General features: G+C 41.2%; 1 protein-coding gene across 1 annotated transcript in view; it reads left to right on the plus strand.

Annotated features, from left to right (window-relative positions):
* Positions 1-16,295, plus strand: part of obscnb (obscurin, cytoskeletal calmodulin and titin-interacting RhoGEF b) — a 54,339-nt gene that overhangs the window by 20,302 nt on the left and 17,742 nt on the right. Inside the window, exons 35-57 of the mRNA XM_079173381.1 lie at positions 93-359; positions 599-865; positions 1,087-1,353; positions 1,582-1,848; positions 2,088-2,354; positions 3,206-3,280; positions 3,883-3,957; positions 4,161-4,256; positions 5,075-5,149; positions 5,917-6,012; positions 6,515-6,610; positions 7,176-7,271; positions 7,767-7,862; positions 8,355-8,450; positions 8,709-8,804; positions 9,174-9,245; positions 10,407-10,487; positions 10,788-10,865; positions 12,961-13,230; positions 13,784-14,053; positions 14,546-14,824; positions 15,317-15,574; positions 15,807-16,073. Of these exons, the coding sequence (XP_079029507.1) occupies positions 93-359; positions 599-865; positions 1,087-1,353; positions 1,582-1,848; positions 2,088-2,354; positions 3,206-3,280; positions 3,883-3,957; positions 4,161-4,256; positions 5,075-5,149; positions 5,917-6,012; positions 6,515-6,610; positions 7,176-7,271; positions 7,767-7,862; positions 8,355-8,450; positions 8,709-8,804; positions 9,174-9,245; positions 10,407-10,487; positions 10,788-10,865; positions 12,961-13,230; positions 13,784-14,053; positions 14,546-14,824; positions 15,317-15,574; positions 15,807-16,073 (3,807 nt within the window). The remainder of the gene's footprint in view (positions 1-92; positions 360-598; positions 866-1,086; positions 1,354-1,581; positions 1,849-2,087; positions 2,355-3,205; positions 3,281-3,882; positions 3,958-4,160; positions 4,257-5,074; positions 5,150-5,916; positions 6,013-6,514; positions 6,611-7,175; positions 7,272-7,766; positions 7,863-8,354; positions 8,451-8,708; positions 8,805-9,173; positions 9,246-10,406; positions 10,488-10,787; positions 10,866-12,960; positions 13,231-13,783; positions 14,054-14,545; positions 14,825-15,316; positions 15,575-15,806; positions 16,074-16,295) is intronic.

Raw genomic sequence — 16,295 nt, forward strand, 5'->3', positions numbered from 1 at the left:
GTTTTGTTTATGTGCCATGGTCATGTTTTGTAAAAACCTTTTTATTTTTTATTTTACCTGTTTTGACATGTAATAAAAACTTGGTTGTACAGCTTTGCCGCCAACCTACATAAAGAAGCTGGAGAGCCAGGAGGCTGAGGAGGGAGCAAGTGTTACTCTGTGTTGTGAGCTCTCTAAACCTGGAGTACCTGTTGAGTGGAAGAAGGGAACACAGATCCTGAAGTCTGGAGAAAAGTATCAGATGAAGCAGAAGGCCTCTGTGAACGAACTCCTGATCAACAAGGTGGTGCCAGAAGACAGTGGAGAATTCAGCTGTGTGTGTGGAGACCAGAAGACCTCAGCAAGCCTCAAGATCAAGGGTAGGAAGAGGATCTCTAAAGATTCAATCAGTGGAATGTTTTTTAAAAACGGTATCGAACGGCTTCTTGTATGTTCATATTTAGATGTATTAGCCTTGGAGCATGCAGCTTGTAAAATTGCAACATGTGATGTTTTTTTGTTTTTTTTCTTCTGTGGTTTTGTTTTTGTTTTATTGTTGTATATTTATTTTTTAAATCATGGCATGCCACTGACTCCTAACCAATTGATAAATGCGCAGCCCTACCAGTGACCTACATAAAGAAGCTGGAGAGCCAGGAGGCTGAGGAGGGAGCAAGTGTTACTCTGTGTTGTGAGCTCTCTAAACCTGGAGTACCTGTTGAGTGGAAGAAGGGAACACAGGTCCTGAAGTCTGGAGAAAAGTACCAATTGAAGCAGAAGGCCTCTGTGAACGAACTCTTGATCAACAAGGTGGTGCCAGAAGACAGTGGAGACTACAGCTGCGTGTGTGGAGACCAGAAGACCTCAGCCAGCCTCAAGATCAAGGGTAGGAAGAGGATCTCTAAAGATTCAATCAGTGGAATGTTTTTTAAAAACGGTATCGAACGGCTTCTTGTATGTTCATATTTAGACATAAGAGTCTGCATGTCGTAATTTGCAACTTGTCAGTGTTTGTCTTTTTCGTGTTCAGTATTTGTTTTACTGTTGGATATTTATGTTTTAAATCATGGCATGCCACTGACTCCTAACCAATTGATAAATGCGCAGCCCAACCAGTGACCTACATAAAGAAGCTGGAGAGCCAGGAGGCTGAGGAGGGAGCAAGTGTTACTCTGTGTTGTGAGCTCTCTAAACCTGGAGTACCTGTTGAGTGGAAGAAGGGAACACAGGTCCTGAAGTCTGGAGAAAGGTATCAGATGAAGCAGAAGGCCTCTGTGAACGAACTCCTGATCAACAAGGTGGTGCCAGAAGACAGTGGAGACTACAGCTGTGTGTGTGGAGACCAGAAGACCTCAGCCAGCCTCAAGATCAAGGGTAGGAAGAGGATCTCTAAAGATTCAATCAGTGGAATGTTTTTTTAAAACTATATCGAACGGCTTCTTGTATGTTCATATTTAGACATATGTGTTTTGAGTCTGCATGTCGTAATTTGCAACTTGTCAGTGTTTGTCTTTTTTGTGTTCAGTATTTGTTTTACTGTTGGATATTTATGTTTTAAATCATGGCATGCCACTGACTCCTAACCAATTGATAAATGCGCAGCCCAACCAGTGACCTACATAAAGAAGCTGGAGAGCCAGGAGGCTGAGGAGGGAGCAAGTGTTACTCTGTGCTGTGAGCTCTCTAAACCTGGAGTACCTGTTGAGTGGAAGAAGGGAACACAGGTCCTGAAGTCTGGAGAAAGGTACCAATTGAAGCAGAAGGCCTCTGTGAACGAACTCCTGATCAAAAAGGTGGTGCCAGAAGACAGTGGAGAATTCAGCTGTGTGTGTGGAGACCAGAAGACCTCAGCCAGCCTCAAGATCAAGGGTAGGAAGAGGATCTCTAAAGATTCAATCAGTGGAATGTTTTTTAAAAACGGTATCGAACGGCTTCTTGTATGTTCATATTTAGATGTATTAGCCTGGGAGCATGCAGCTTGTAAAATTGCAACATGTCATGTTTTTTTGTTTTTTTTCTTCTGCAGTTTTGTTTTTGTTTTATTGTTGTATATTTATGTTGTAAATCATGGCATGCCACTGACTCCTAACCAATTGATACATGCGCAGCCCAACCAGTGACCTACATAAAGAAGCTGGAGAGCCAGGAGGCTGAGGAGGGAGCAAGTGTTACTCTGTGCTGTGAGCTCTCTAAACCTGGAGTACATGTTGAGTGGAAGAAGGGAACACAGATCCTGAAGTCTGGAGAAAAGTACCAATTGAAGCAGAAGGCCTCTGTGAACGAACTCCTGATCAACAAGGTGGTGCCAGAAGACAGTGGAGACTACAGCTGTGTGTGTGGAGACCAGAAGACCTCAGCCAGCCTCAAGATCAAGGGTAGGAGGATTTATGATTTAAACCTCTACAATATATTAATAAAGACGTGTCTTTGGAATTTAATCTGCATCACTGCAAGAGATGCATTGTTCAGATTGAATCATAGACTACTTTAGTAATTGATGTTAATTGGAGAAATAATGTGTTACATGTTGATTTTGTCCTGACTGAAACACTTGTATTTAAGCGTTTGCTTTTGGTGTGAAATTTCTGTCGCTCTCTTTTTTATATTGTTGTCTCATTTCTGTTTGCTAGCTCACACAATGTCAGCATTTTCTGTGCGTGTCTAATATCAGATTCATCAGATGTTTCCTTCACATTGTACGTAGTGGATCAAAAGGTTGGATGTCTTTGTCCGGGTGGCTTTGTGTGTTTGTTTGAATTGTGATCTATTCTTAAGAAGATTGTTCATCACTTCTTTCACTTTTTCTTTCCGTGCATTTGCGATTACAATACAAACCACAGAATGATTCTGTCAAAACGGGCTTCAATACCAAACCAGAGTCCCCGTCACACCATTTGACATTTTAGCAGTCTGTGCTTGTTGCTGCTGTTTCATGCGTCCTTTGTGTCTGTTCTTATTGGAAGCAGTGTTGACAAATCATAACGTATGTATGCTGGTCCATAAACTGTTCGTCTCTATTTAAGCCAACTGATCTTTGTTCATGTTGTGTTGTAGTGTTACTGTCTTCTATGGGGTTTGCTGATTTCTGACATTGTTTTGATTTCCAAATTTTAAGCCATTTCGTCTGATGATATTTAGTTTCTAATTATGACGTTAAGTCATACGTTGTTATGAAGTACTGGAGTTGATCAAGTATGTTAAGGCATTCTGAATTGTTTCCTCTCAGCTGTGAAGCTATCAGTTCCTCCTTCATCTGCTAAACTGGAATCTAAGAGGCAGGAGACCAAAGAAACAACGGAAGGTATGGATAGAAGACGGCAATGTGCTGGCTTGACTTTCAGCTTTGTGTGCTCTGTCCATCTAGATAATGGTCTTTGTGTTGCCATGTGCAGCTTGCCCTTACATTTGTCCTGCACCTTTTGGCCTTCATAGGTTATGATAAGTGTATTATTTGTCACTGGTTTACCTGATTTGTCAGGTTGCAGTTATGTGTGGCTATGCTGTGTCAAATGTTCCTTCTGTCCTATAGTCGGATCGTGTTTTGGAATGTTAATGTAGGTCTCTTTCCTCAGTGTTGTATTGCAGTACATGTAGCATAACCAGCTTATTTAAAGCAGAAGTAATAACCCTTGTATGTGTGTCAGTTGTTCTGGTGGCACCTTGATGGTTGGAGAACGATACCTGTCGTTGGCTGAAGTCTACATGAGCATAATGTACTTGTGTGTGGCATGATTTATTGTCTTTGACATTATATATGTGTGCTTTGGGAAGAATGAAGGTCTTTGAATTTGTGGCAGTTATACAGGCTCAGGTGTTCATATTAAATACTCTAGGCCTGGCAGTGCCACTGGTTGCTGCCATGATACTTTATGCAGCATTTCTATGTCAATGTTTGTATTTCAGCCAAGGGCCCTGAAGTCTTGTCCATAGCTGCTAAAGACAAATACAAGAGGCAAGAGATACATGAGGCAGTAGAAGGTAATTCTCTGAAGATTCTTGGCTCTGCTTGTTTTTTTAGCCCATGTGCATTTGTAATTAATCAGTGTGTGCAGCACATAGCTTTATATTATATTGGTATTGAGATATGTTTGCCATGTTTGTCATGTTCCCGCCGCTGTTTTTACCAAGTGTTAGCCTGAGGCAATTTCAAACTGGGTCCCATGTCGTCTCCGATATCATAGCTGTGACACTGCCAACTGCTGGACAGACTCCTAAAGAGCAGCTCCTCAAACAGGAGATCCAGAGAGATTCACGAGAGCTCAAAGTGGGAGTTGAAGGTAATGAGACTCATGTTTGTCTGGCTTTTGTCTGACACTGTGACATCTGTCAGTACTGTAAGCATGGTCGTCAATTGTTTTCTTTCAGATGTAATTTCAGGCTTCAGTGTACCAAATAAAACAAATAAGATTGAGTTATGAGCTCCAGATCTTCGATTTGAGACCTGGAGACACGGGAAGCTACACATGTTGTTTAGAAGACACAATATGCTCAGCCTGTCAGCATTTTCTGTGCGTGTCTAATATCAGATTCATCAGATGTTTCCTTCACATTGTACGTAGTGGATCAAAAGGTTGGATGTCTTTGTCCGGATCGCTTTGTGTGTTTGTTTGAATTGTGATCTATTCTTAAGAAGATTTCTCATCACTTCTTTCACTTTTTCTTTCCGTGCATTTGCGGTTACAATACAAACCACAGAATGATTCTGTCAAAACGGGCTTCAATACCAAACCAGAGTCCCCGTCACACCATTTGACATTTTAGCAGTCTGTGCTTGTTGCTGCTGTTTTATGCGTCCTTTGTGTCTGTTCTTATTGGAAGCAGTGTTGACAAATCATAACGTATGTATGCTGGTCCATAAACTGTTCGTCTCTATTTAAGCCAACTGATCATTGTTCATGTTGTGTTGTAGTGTTACTGTCTTCTACAGGGCTTGCTGATTTCTGAAATTGTTTTTTTTAAGAAATAGTTTTTTTAAAGTTTTAAGCCATTTTGTCTGATGATATTTAGTTTCTAATTATGACGTTAAGTCATACGTTGTTATGAAGTACTGGAGTTGATCAAGTATGTTACAGCATTCTGAATTGTTTCCTCTCAGCTGTGAAGCTGTCAGTTCCTCCTTCATCTGCTAAACTGGAATCTAAGAGGCAGGAGACCAAAGAAACAACAGAAGGTATGGATAGAAGACGGCAATGTGCTGGCTTGACTTTCAGCTTTATGTGCTCAGTCCATCTAGATAATGGTCTTTGTGTTGCCATGTGCAGCTTGCCCTTACATTTGTCCTGCACCTTTTGGCCTTCATAGGTTATGATAAGTGTATTATTTGTCACTGGTTTACCTGATTTGTCAGGTTGCAGTTGTGTGTGGCCATGCTTTGTCAAATGTTCCTTCTGTCCTATAGTGACATCTGTCAGTACTGTAAGCATGGTCGTCAATTGTTTTGTTTTAGGTGTAATTTCAGGCTTGTAGAAAAAACAATTAAGAAAGAAGAGCTTGAAAAATATGGAGGGATCTCAGTTTGGATTTGGTATCTGTGCATTAGCTTATGTTGCCTGATGAATGTATAAAAGACATAAAGAAGATGGCTTTTGTTTTCTTGTTATGCCTCTTGTGTGTCTAAGCGTCTTCTGTCATTTCGATTGGATGGCAAATCCTGTTTAAAGCTTTGTTTACACATGCTCTTCGTTGAATGTTGGAACATTTTCATGCTGTATTTTCTATGGCATGTTGTCAGTTCTGTTTGGATTGATGCTGTGATGGATTATTGATAGTGCTCTTGTTTTTGCTGATACCTTTATTGATATTGATTGCTTTCTGTTCTCACACATATTGCCTAATTTTGACGCCTACCGTATGGACATCATGATGTCATGAATTGGCTTACATTGTGTCTTGTTGCTTCAAGGAATTCAAGGTCCAATGTTGTGTTTGATTTAATAGCTGTTACACTGCCAACTACTGGACAGACTCCTAAAGAGCAGCTCCTCAAACAGGAGATCCAGAGAGATTCACGAGAGCTCAAAGTGGGAGTTGAAGGTAATGAGACTCATGTTTGTCTGGCTTTTGTCTGACACTGTGACATCTGTCAGTACTGTAAGCATGGTTGTCATTTGTTTTGCTTCAGATGTAATTTCAGGCTTGTAGAAAATTATAATGGTCTGTGAGAGTTGAGAGAGGCTTTGTTTTTGCTTATACCTTTAGTGATATTGATTGCTTTCTGCTCTCACACATATTGCCTCATTTTGACGCCTACCGTACGGACATCATGATGTCATGAATTGGCTTACATTTTGTCTTGTTGCTTCAAGGAATTGTTTTTAGGCTATCTATACTATTTCATCTGCCTGCCGGTAAATGTCCCTTATTTATTCACCTTTTAAATAACATGATCTCCGTAATTTTTGGGACTTGTGTTACTATTAGTAGGAAAAAAATAGATGCTTTCAATCTCAATGTCTGTGGATTTCTGTGGTCTCTGGGATACTTTGTTGCATGGAGGATTTTCAAACTGGGTCCAATGTTGTGTTTGATTTCATAGCTGTTACACTGCCAACTACTGAACAGACTCCTAAAGAGCAGCTCCTCAAACAGGAGGTCCAGAGAGATTCACGAGAGCTCAAAGTGGGAGTTGAAGGTAATGAGACTCATGTTTGTCTGGCTTTTGTCTGATACTGTGACATCTGTCAGTACTGTAAGCATGGTTGTCATTTGTTTTGCTTCAGATGTAATTTCAGGCTTGTAGAAAAAACACTTAAGAAAGAAGAGCTTGAAAAATATGGAGGAATCTCAGTTTGGATCTTGTATCTGTGCATTAGCTTATGTTGCCTGATGAATGTGTAAAAGATATAAAGAAGATGGCTTTTATTTTCTTGTTATGCCTCTTGTGTGTCTAAGCGTCTTCTGTCATTTCGATTGGATGGCAAATCCTGTTTAAAGCTTTGTTTACACATGCTCTTCATTGAATGTTGGAACATTTTCATGGCATGTTGTCAGTTCTGTTTGGATTGATGCTGTGATGGATTATTGATAGTGCTCTTGTTTTTGCTGATACCTTTATTGATATTGATTGCTTTCTGTTCTCACACATATTGCCTAATTTTGACGCCTACCGTATAGACATCATGACGTCATGAATTGGCTTACATTGTGTCTTGTTGCTTCAAGGAATTCAAGGTCCAATGTTGTGTTTGATTTCATAGCTGTGACACTGCCAACTACTGGACAGACTCCTAAAGAGCAGCTCCTCAAACAGGAGATCCAGAGAGATTCACGAGAGCTCAAAGTGGGAGTTGAAGGTAATGCGACTCATGTTTGTCTGGCTTTTGTCTGACACTGTGACATCTGTCAGTACTGTAAGCATGGTCGTCAATTGTTGTCTTTCAAATGTAATTTCAGGCTTGTAGAAAATTATAATGGTCTGTGAGAGTTGAGAGAGGCTTTGTTTTTGCTTATACCTTTATTGATATTGATTGCTTTCTGCTCTCACACATATTGCCTCATTTTGACGCCTACCGTACGGACATCATGATGTCATGAATTGGCTTACATTGTGTCTTCAAGGAATTGCTTTAAGGCTAGCCTCTACTATTTCATCTGCCTGCTGGTAAATGTCCCTTTTTTATTCACCTTTTAAATTACTTGAACGGAGTCATTTTTGGGACTTGTGTTACTATTAGTGGGAAAAATGAGATGCTTTCAATCTCAACGTCTGTGGATTTCTGTGGTCTCTGGGATACTTTGTTGCATGGAGGATTTTCGAACTGGGTCCAATGTTGTGTTTGATTTCATAGCTGTTACACTGCCAACTACTGGACAGACTCCTAAAGAGCAGCTCCTCAAACAGGAGGTCCAGAGAGATTCACGAGAGCTCAAAGTGGGAGTTGAAGGTAATGCGACTCATGTTTGTCTGGCTTTTGTCTGACACTGTGACATCTGTCAGTACTGTAAGCATGGTCGTCATTTGTTTTGCTTCAGATGTAATTTCAGGCTTGTAGAAAATGATAATGGTCTGTGAGAGGCGAGAGAGGCTTTGTTTTTGCTTATACCTTTATTGATATTGATTGCTTTCTGCTCTCATATATATTGCCTCATTTTGACGCCTACCGTACCGACATCATGATGTCATGAATTGGCTTACATTTTGTCTTGTTGCTTCAAGGATTTGTTTTAAGGCTATCTCTACTATTTCATCTGCCTGCTGGTAAATGTCCCTTTTTTATTCACATTTTAAAAAACATGATCTCCGTCATTTTTGGGACTTGTGTTACTATTAGTAGGAAAAAAATAGATGCTTTCAATCTCAACGTCTGTGGTCTCTGGGATACTTTGTTGCATGGAGGATTTTCAAACTGGGTCCAATGTTGTGTTTGATTTCATAGCTGTTACACTGCCAACTACTGGACAGACTCCTAAAGAGCAGCTCCTCAAACAGGAGGTCCAGAGAGATTCACGAGAGCTCAAAGTGGGAGTTGAAGGTAATGAGACTCATGTTTGTCTGGCTTTTGTCTGCCACTGTGACATCTGTCAGTACTGTAAGCATGGTCGTCAATTGTTTTCTTTCAGATGTAATTTCAGGCTTCAGTGTACCAAATAAAACAAATAGGATTGAGTTATGAGCTCCAGATCTTCGATTTGAGACCTGGAGACACGGGAAGCTACACATGTTGTTTAGAAGACACCATATGCTCAGCCTCTCTTATTTCTGTTTGGGTGTGTTGTGTTTGATTTCATAGCTGTTACACTGCCAACTACTGGACAGACTCCTAAAGAGCAGCTGCTCAAACAGGAGATCCAGAGAGATTCACGAGAACTCAAAGTGGGAGTTGAAGGTAACGAGACTCATGTTTGTCTGGCTTTTGTCTCTCAGTACTGTAAGCATGGTTGTCAATTGTTTTTTTTGTTTCAGATGTAATTTCAGGCTTGTATAAAAAAAAAAAAAACTCTTAAGAAAGAAAGAAAATACGGAGGGTGTGCTATATGTTTATGGCACTTTCGCGGTACTGTGTTGGATTTCTGCTATGTGTTGGATTATTGATAATAGTCTGTGAAAAGGAGAGAGAGGCTTTAATTGTTTAAGGACATTTGTCAGTACGCCAAGTTGTAAACAGGCAATAATGTGCTTTACTGGGTTGACCTGTCTTCAGGTTATGGAACTCATCACTGTAAGATTGTGAGGTAAACGTTGTGTTTCATCCCAGTTGAAAAGACTGCTGCCGGAATAGCTGCACAACAAGATACACAGAGGCAGGAGACCAAAGCGCCAATAGCAGGTATGACATGATTTTAGCTCTTTATCAGCCTTGTGCTTCTTCATTGTCTCTTGCCACATCCACCTCAGTCTTTGCATTGCCAAATGCAGGTGTTCTATCTCTACTGATGTTTATATTTTCTATGGCATATTGAGCATGCTATGTGTTTGGCTGTAGCTTGTTTGAGCTGTTGTAAGACGTGGACAATGGACACAAATAATATAAAGGTTTAATTAGTTGTTACGGTTAGTTTAATAGAGTGTCACAATGTGAATATAGGGAGAGATGGTATTATATTGAATCGTATTGGATGTTGTATTAATGCCTGGCCATTGCTGTTATGTGATGCTTTTCAGCTCTCCTCCAACAGCAGTTCTTTGTGATTCAATTTGTTAAGTGTTTGTGCTTCTTGTGGTTTTTGGTGGAAGTGACATGATGATTTGTACGCAGCTATTATCATATACAGTAGATAATTGTCCCTGTAACTCAAAAACATGTTGGCTTGTGAGGCGTAGTGTATATTGTGACGTGCGACCCTGTGCTTTGGCTTCAGTGTATATTGGCGTGCTGTGCACTTTCTCTCAAAAGCTCCATTCATAGGTCAGTGATTGGAGTAACTGATGAGGAGATGTGTATCAAACGTCCAACAATGAGAGAGATGAAAGTGAATTGTATAAGATATTGCATGTGTACTCAGCAAATGCTCAATGGATTAAAATAAGATTAGTTAATAGAGATGATTAAAAAATAAGATTTGTGGCTGCTGGCTCTGCAGGCGGCATGTTTCAGGTATAATCAGGCTTAAATGTTTTATCACAGCAGTGAGGCTGCCAGATGCTCCAGCAGCTGGGACATTACACTCTAAAGATTCCATATAACACTACTGTAATTGTAGGTCAAGCACTTGGTCATGGCTCTGTCTGTACATTTTTAAGACACAGTTATTCTTGTTGGACATTGCATGACTCTATCTGAAAAATGAAGTTAAGAGCTTTCCCTACTGTTAGTTCAGACAAATGAAAATCAAGTGAAGATGTTCTTGTGTTGTCTTGGACATTGTGGCTCTAAAACGTGTATGGCACATTGCATTTGAGTTGTCGTCTTGTTCAGTCTGTTGGTGAATATTTGCACGTTGTGCAAGTTAAATTCAAACCTACATTATATGTCAACAAATAACTTCAGCTACAGCAGAGGAGTCACCGGCTTCAGCAGTGACCTCCAAAGTTGAACCTGAGAAGCAGGAATCCAAAAAGAGAGCTGAAGGTATGTGGTATGTTATAAAGAAACAAGAACACCGTTTGTACAGTGTAAATGGGATTCTGTTCGTATTCAGTAGATTTCTTCTATGCTTTGATAGCATATGCTACAGATGTGTGACATAACCTTGTGTCTTGAGGGTTTTGTAAATAGTCTGGCACATTTGTTCTTGTTGGCTGATAAGATGGAAATTGTTCATGGTTTGATGATGTTTTTCGGCTTAAATTCCTCATTGTTAAATGTATGCTGCTCTGTGTTTTCTTCAGTGGATATTTTTTGGTCTAATTTGATTAATTAAACCTGCAGAGATTACAAAGCCTGCTGTTTCTGAAGTCATCCCAAAACCAGAACCTACAAAGCTGGCTACCGAAGTGAAAGGACAAGGTAGAATTTATGTAGCACCCGCACATTGATTTTCCCCCTCAGTTTTGCTCTGTTTTATATTTTGTATGCCGTGAGATCAGTCTTGTTTTTTGTTGCTCACTTCGTTGTCACTTGTGAATGCCAGATTTGGGGTCTTCTTGATTGTTGTGGTCTCCAGATAGGAATAATTAAGACCTATGATTGATCAATGCTGAGGTGGCCTTCTGTTTTGAATGAGAGAAGGTGTCATTGGCTGTGCACCAGTTTTGTAGCAGCCATGTGTGTACATTGTGCTTGTTTTGTTTTTTGTTTTTACTTATCTAACCTTGGTCAGGTAAGTTGAAAATGTAAATTTTTTGAATACAGCGTTCTGTAATCTTCCTCTGGGAATCCGCAAACCTGAGTTACAACAACACACATCAACGTCTTATCTGATCGATTCAATCCGCAGTTCTTCCAGTCATAGTCATTCGAGACCTGCAGAGCCAAGAGTCTGAGGAAGGACATATTGTCACTCTGCACTGTGAGCTTTCTAAACCTGGACTCCCCGTCGAGTGGAAGAGGGGAACTCAAGTACTGAGTTGTGGAGAAAAGTACCAAATGAAACAAATAGGATTCAGTTATGAGCTACAGATCTTCGATTTGAGTCCTGGAGACACGGGAAGCTACACATGCTGTTCAGAGGACACGACATGCTCTGCCTCTCTTGTAGTAAATGGTAGGATGGAGACCATGTCAACGTCTCATGCTTCTTCTTTCAAGGAGTCTTTCATTTCATTTTTCGATCCATTCTTCTTCATATCACTTATTCTTGACCTTGTACCTTCATTCATCAGCTGCCCCAGTTATTTTCACAAAAGAGCTTGAAAGTCAAATGGCTGCTGAGGGGGACAGTGTGACTCTGCACTGTGAGCTTTCTAAACCTGCTGTTCCTTTGGAGTGGAGGAAAGGAGAACTTGGGCTTTGTCCTTGTGCCAAGTATGAAATTAGACAAACGGGACACCTGGCTTCACTGGTAATCCATGATGTAGACCCAGAGGATGCTGGGAGTTACACATGTGACACTGGTGTCCATCAAAGCACCGCACAACTAGACGTGAAGGGTATGCTTGCTTAGACTTGTTGTTTGTTGTTGCTCATCTTAAAGACGTACTACTGTAAATATTACACACGTGTTTTTAAAAAAGATAAATACAGAGAATGCGTTTTTTTCTGGCATTTCGTTCATTCTTCATTGACTGTGATCAATGTTGAACAAATTTGGGATTTGACATGATTTAAGGATAGAGACGTTAGACTCACTTCCACCTCTGTTACGATGATTTAGATTTTAGTAGCTTTAGTTAGAGTAGTTTTATGTGTGTGGCGGGCTATGCTTTGTGCCATTTTTCTCTCGGTTGTCCTAAATATCTTTCCTCCACCTCCTCCCCTGCAGCCCAGCCTGTGCTTTTCAAAACCCAGCTGCAAAACCTTGAAAGACAGGAAGGGCAGAGCGCTAGTCTTCACTGTGAGACCACGAAGCCGGGAGCCAGCGTTGTCTGGAGGTGTGGCGACAGGGTGCTGGCATCCAGCAGCAAGTATCACCTGAAACAGGAAGGAACCATAGTCGAGCTTGTCATCTATAAACTGCAGGGCGCTGACTCGGCAGAATACTCCTGCGATACAGGCAACCAGAGGACTTCAGCTGTCCTCACTGTGCAGGGTAGGAGCTGTCTATTTAAGTCTGTCCTTTTCACTTTCCTCTGGAGTCACGTCTTCCCACACTTTCTACATCACTTGAGCATGATGTGCATCAACCTTTCCTCTTGAGATCCCGTTTGCTGTCTTCCTGACTGCTAATATTTCTCATCCCACGTGTGTTCTTGCCCCTCACCGTTTTCAAAACGTCTCTGTTGAGCTTGGTCACTCCTCTCTTCTCATCATTCCTGCCTGTCTGTGGTCTCCTTTCACAACCGTTAACACACTCCTTACTGTTTTTCTTCACTTGCTACTGACATTAATCTTTATATATTTAATCACACTTTGATCACGATCTGCTCAACTTGAACTATATCTCTGTCGAGAACTTCACAGAACAAATATGTAACCGTTCTTCTGAAATGTATTTGTCAAACAGAGGTCGAGGTTAACATACTGAAATTCTTGGAGAGCTGCCTTGTATACGAGGGAGAAGATGTTCGCTTTGAATGTCGGGTTTCTCGCGAGGACGCGCCTCTGGCTCAGTGGAAACTGCAGGATGTCCCGCTACAGAATAATGAAATGAACCTGATCATGTCCGAGGGTCCGGTACACAGCCTCACACTCAGAGGGGTCACCACAGCTGACTCAGGAACAGTCACTTTCTCAGTGGGTAACCACACTTCCACTGCTTCTCTGACAGTCAGAGGTAAGGGAAATTCAATGCTTTTTTATTTCTCTGGACGAGACTGAATACTTGCCCTTTTGCTCTTCTAGTAACATTTGCATTGTTCGTTTGTCTTGTGGGACACCTTCCCTCTGTCTTTTCAAAAAGCATGCCCAAGACATCGCCCATCTATGTCCCCTCAGCTCCTTTCACCTCTATATTGTCCTCCCTACAATAAAGAAAAGAGAAAACTCACAAAAGTATTGTTATTGTTCAGATTGTCAGTAGTGTACTTGTATTTAATATTGGCACTCTTCCTCTGTGTTGTTGTACAGTATGCTGCTCACAGACGCTAAACATTATGTTCCGTGAGGCCGTTTTGTCAGCGAACATATGACTTGATGAAGTGATTGCTGATTTTTTTCTGATCAGTGTATCAACTCTATCAGTGTTTTACCTCAAACTAAAATGTAGATAAACCAGTGACCTCACCGTTCTTTTCATGCTCTGTTTTAAGCTTCTTGTTGCTAAGGAATTGGTAGAACGCAAGAAGCTATTTTAAATGACTCGTCCTAATTGATAATGGTCTTTCTAGCAGCCGCACCTGTACTATTCAAGAAGGAGCTGGAAAGTCAAGAGGCCACTGAAGGGGACAAGGCCACCCTGTCCTGTGAGACATCCAGCCCTGACTGCAAGGTGATCTGGCTGAAGGACTCCACTGTGATCAGCCATGGAGAGAAGTACAGTATGGAGCAGAGAGCTACCACTCACATCCTGGTCATACACAAGCTGAACGTGAAGGATAGCGGAGAATATACCTGTGATGCAGGGGAAAGGAAAAGTACAGCTACCCTGACGGTGAAAGGTAACAGAGCACAGCTTCTGCTCATCTATGTGTCTTGTCTCCTTTTGTCTTCATCCTCCCTGCTGTTCATTTTACATCCATCCATCCCAATTAGCAGGGGAAGCAAATCTTGTACTTAGCATCTATTTCTCATTGATTTTGAAGTGTGATTTCTTAGTTGGCATGTAGTTTGAGTTTTACTTAATTATACTATGTTGGCTAGACTTTTTTTTATTCTATTTTTCTTATTTCTTATTCATGTATTACTGCTATTTGTGAGTCATCAAAGTAAAGTTATAGTGAATGGATTTAAGTGAAGTTTTGTTTGATTATTAGATGTTATTATAATCGTTTATGTACTACATCCATTTTTCTGAGATCAAACATATGGCATGAGGTAGTTAGTCCGTATCAAAAATGAGATTATTGGTTATGGATACAAAATGTGACTGAGGCCTTCTGAGACGTCGAGAGATCTGGTCGCTGACCTCCCATCATCCCATTCACCCCCAGAGCGTGTGCGCCTCATCCGAGAACTCTTCGATATCACTGTGGCCACTGGGCAGGATGCTATCTTTGAGGTGGAGCTGTCACACTCAGATGTGACAAACGGAGAATGGTGGCTCGCAGACAACCTCCTCCAAAATAATGATCTGAATCAAATGAGCAGCCAGGGCAAAGTGCACCGTTTGGTCCTGAAGATGGTGACCACAGATGAATCGGGGGATGTGGCCTTCGTGGTGGGAGAAGAGAAGACTGTGGCCTGTCTTCTGGTGGAGGAGAAACCCAAAGGTAAAGGAGATGACATGGTCACTAGAGACTTTTACTCACATCCAGCTCCATCAACCACCAAACCGCTTTGTCTTGGCAAATGGAAATATGCTGGCACCATCATCAACATCCTCACCTTCTAGACTGGTTTTCCATTCTTTGGCTTTTAGTTTTTGCTTTGAATGTTAACATAAATATTTAACTAAGATAAACTACTTAACATTGAAAAATGTAAGTTGTTTCTTACGCATTGTTTTCAATACGTCATTTATCAAATGTTAGTTTAATGCTTACTTTTCTGTTTTTTTTTTATATTTCTGATGAAACTTTCAGTTGTGTATTCACTATGCTGTAAAATGTGTGACAGCATTTAATCGTCACTTCATGCATCCGTGTATTTATGATTACAGTACAGCTTTGAAATGATTTAATGCCAGGGCTGTAAAGGAAGTGAAAAGGAAAATGTAAATGCTACCATTATTAAATCTAGTTTTGGGTTTCCCATATTTACAGTGCTAATACTAGAGAAGCCACACAACACCGTGGCAGTAGAGGGTGAAACTGTCACTCTGGCCTGCACCGTCTCTGAAGCCAAGGCCACTGTCACCTGGATGAGAAACAACGTGGCCATCCGAGCTGGTCTCAAGTATGCCCTGAGGAACAACGGAGCAGTCCACCAGCTTTGTATCCACAGCCTGCTGCCCGAGGACTCCGGAACGTACACTTGTGACACTGGAGATGCACAGTGTGACGTCACCGTGACTGTGGAAGGTAAAGAACGATGCCGCCTATACAAAAATATTTTTACCTGTTGATCAGATTCGAGAATGTGGACGGAGATAGGATTGAAATGATCAGCGGAACAATTCTTCAACTTCCGCTTCCCTCAACCACAGACCCATTCTGGCATCACTCTGCATCAGCTAAACTTTTGTCTAAAGAGATGGTTGTCATGTCATCTCAACATCTGTTGCCCAAATTCCCCATTTTAAATTCTGACCAGGTGCCCCAGTGTTCTTCCACAAAGAGCTCAAGAACCTGGACGCCGTAGAGGGTGATGATGTTACCCTGCGCTGCGAGCTGTCTAAGCCATGTGTTCGTGTTGAGTGGAGGAAAGGAGGCATAGTCCTTCACCCTGGTAAGAAGTGTGAGATGAGGCAGGAAGGGTGCATTCAAGAGCTCTTTTTATGGAACCTGGAGACTGAGGACAGTGGCTACTACACCTGTGATGCAGGAGACCAGCTCACCACAGCTTCTTTGGCAGTGCAAGGTAGCCTATTTATACTGTTTCCTCCATCTTCGAGTTTTCTTAAGGCTGATGAGTTTAACGTATTCTACAATTTATTCTTACAAGTAGAATAGTAGGTATGTTTTTAGGACTGGCCTACGTCTTTTTAACCTGTAGATGTTGCATGGTGTCATATTTGGTCAATCTTTTATGATATGTTTCTCTGTAAATTTCATATATTGCTGACAACGAGTAAGTTAGAGG

The sequence above is a fragment of the Pholis gunnellus genome (genome assembly GCF_910591455.1).
Source record: "Pholis gunnellus genome assembly, chromosome: 14".
Lineage (NCBI taxonomy): Eukaryota > Metazoa > Chordata > Actinopteri > Perciformes > Pholidae > Pholis > Pholis gunnellus.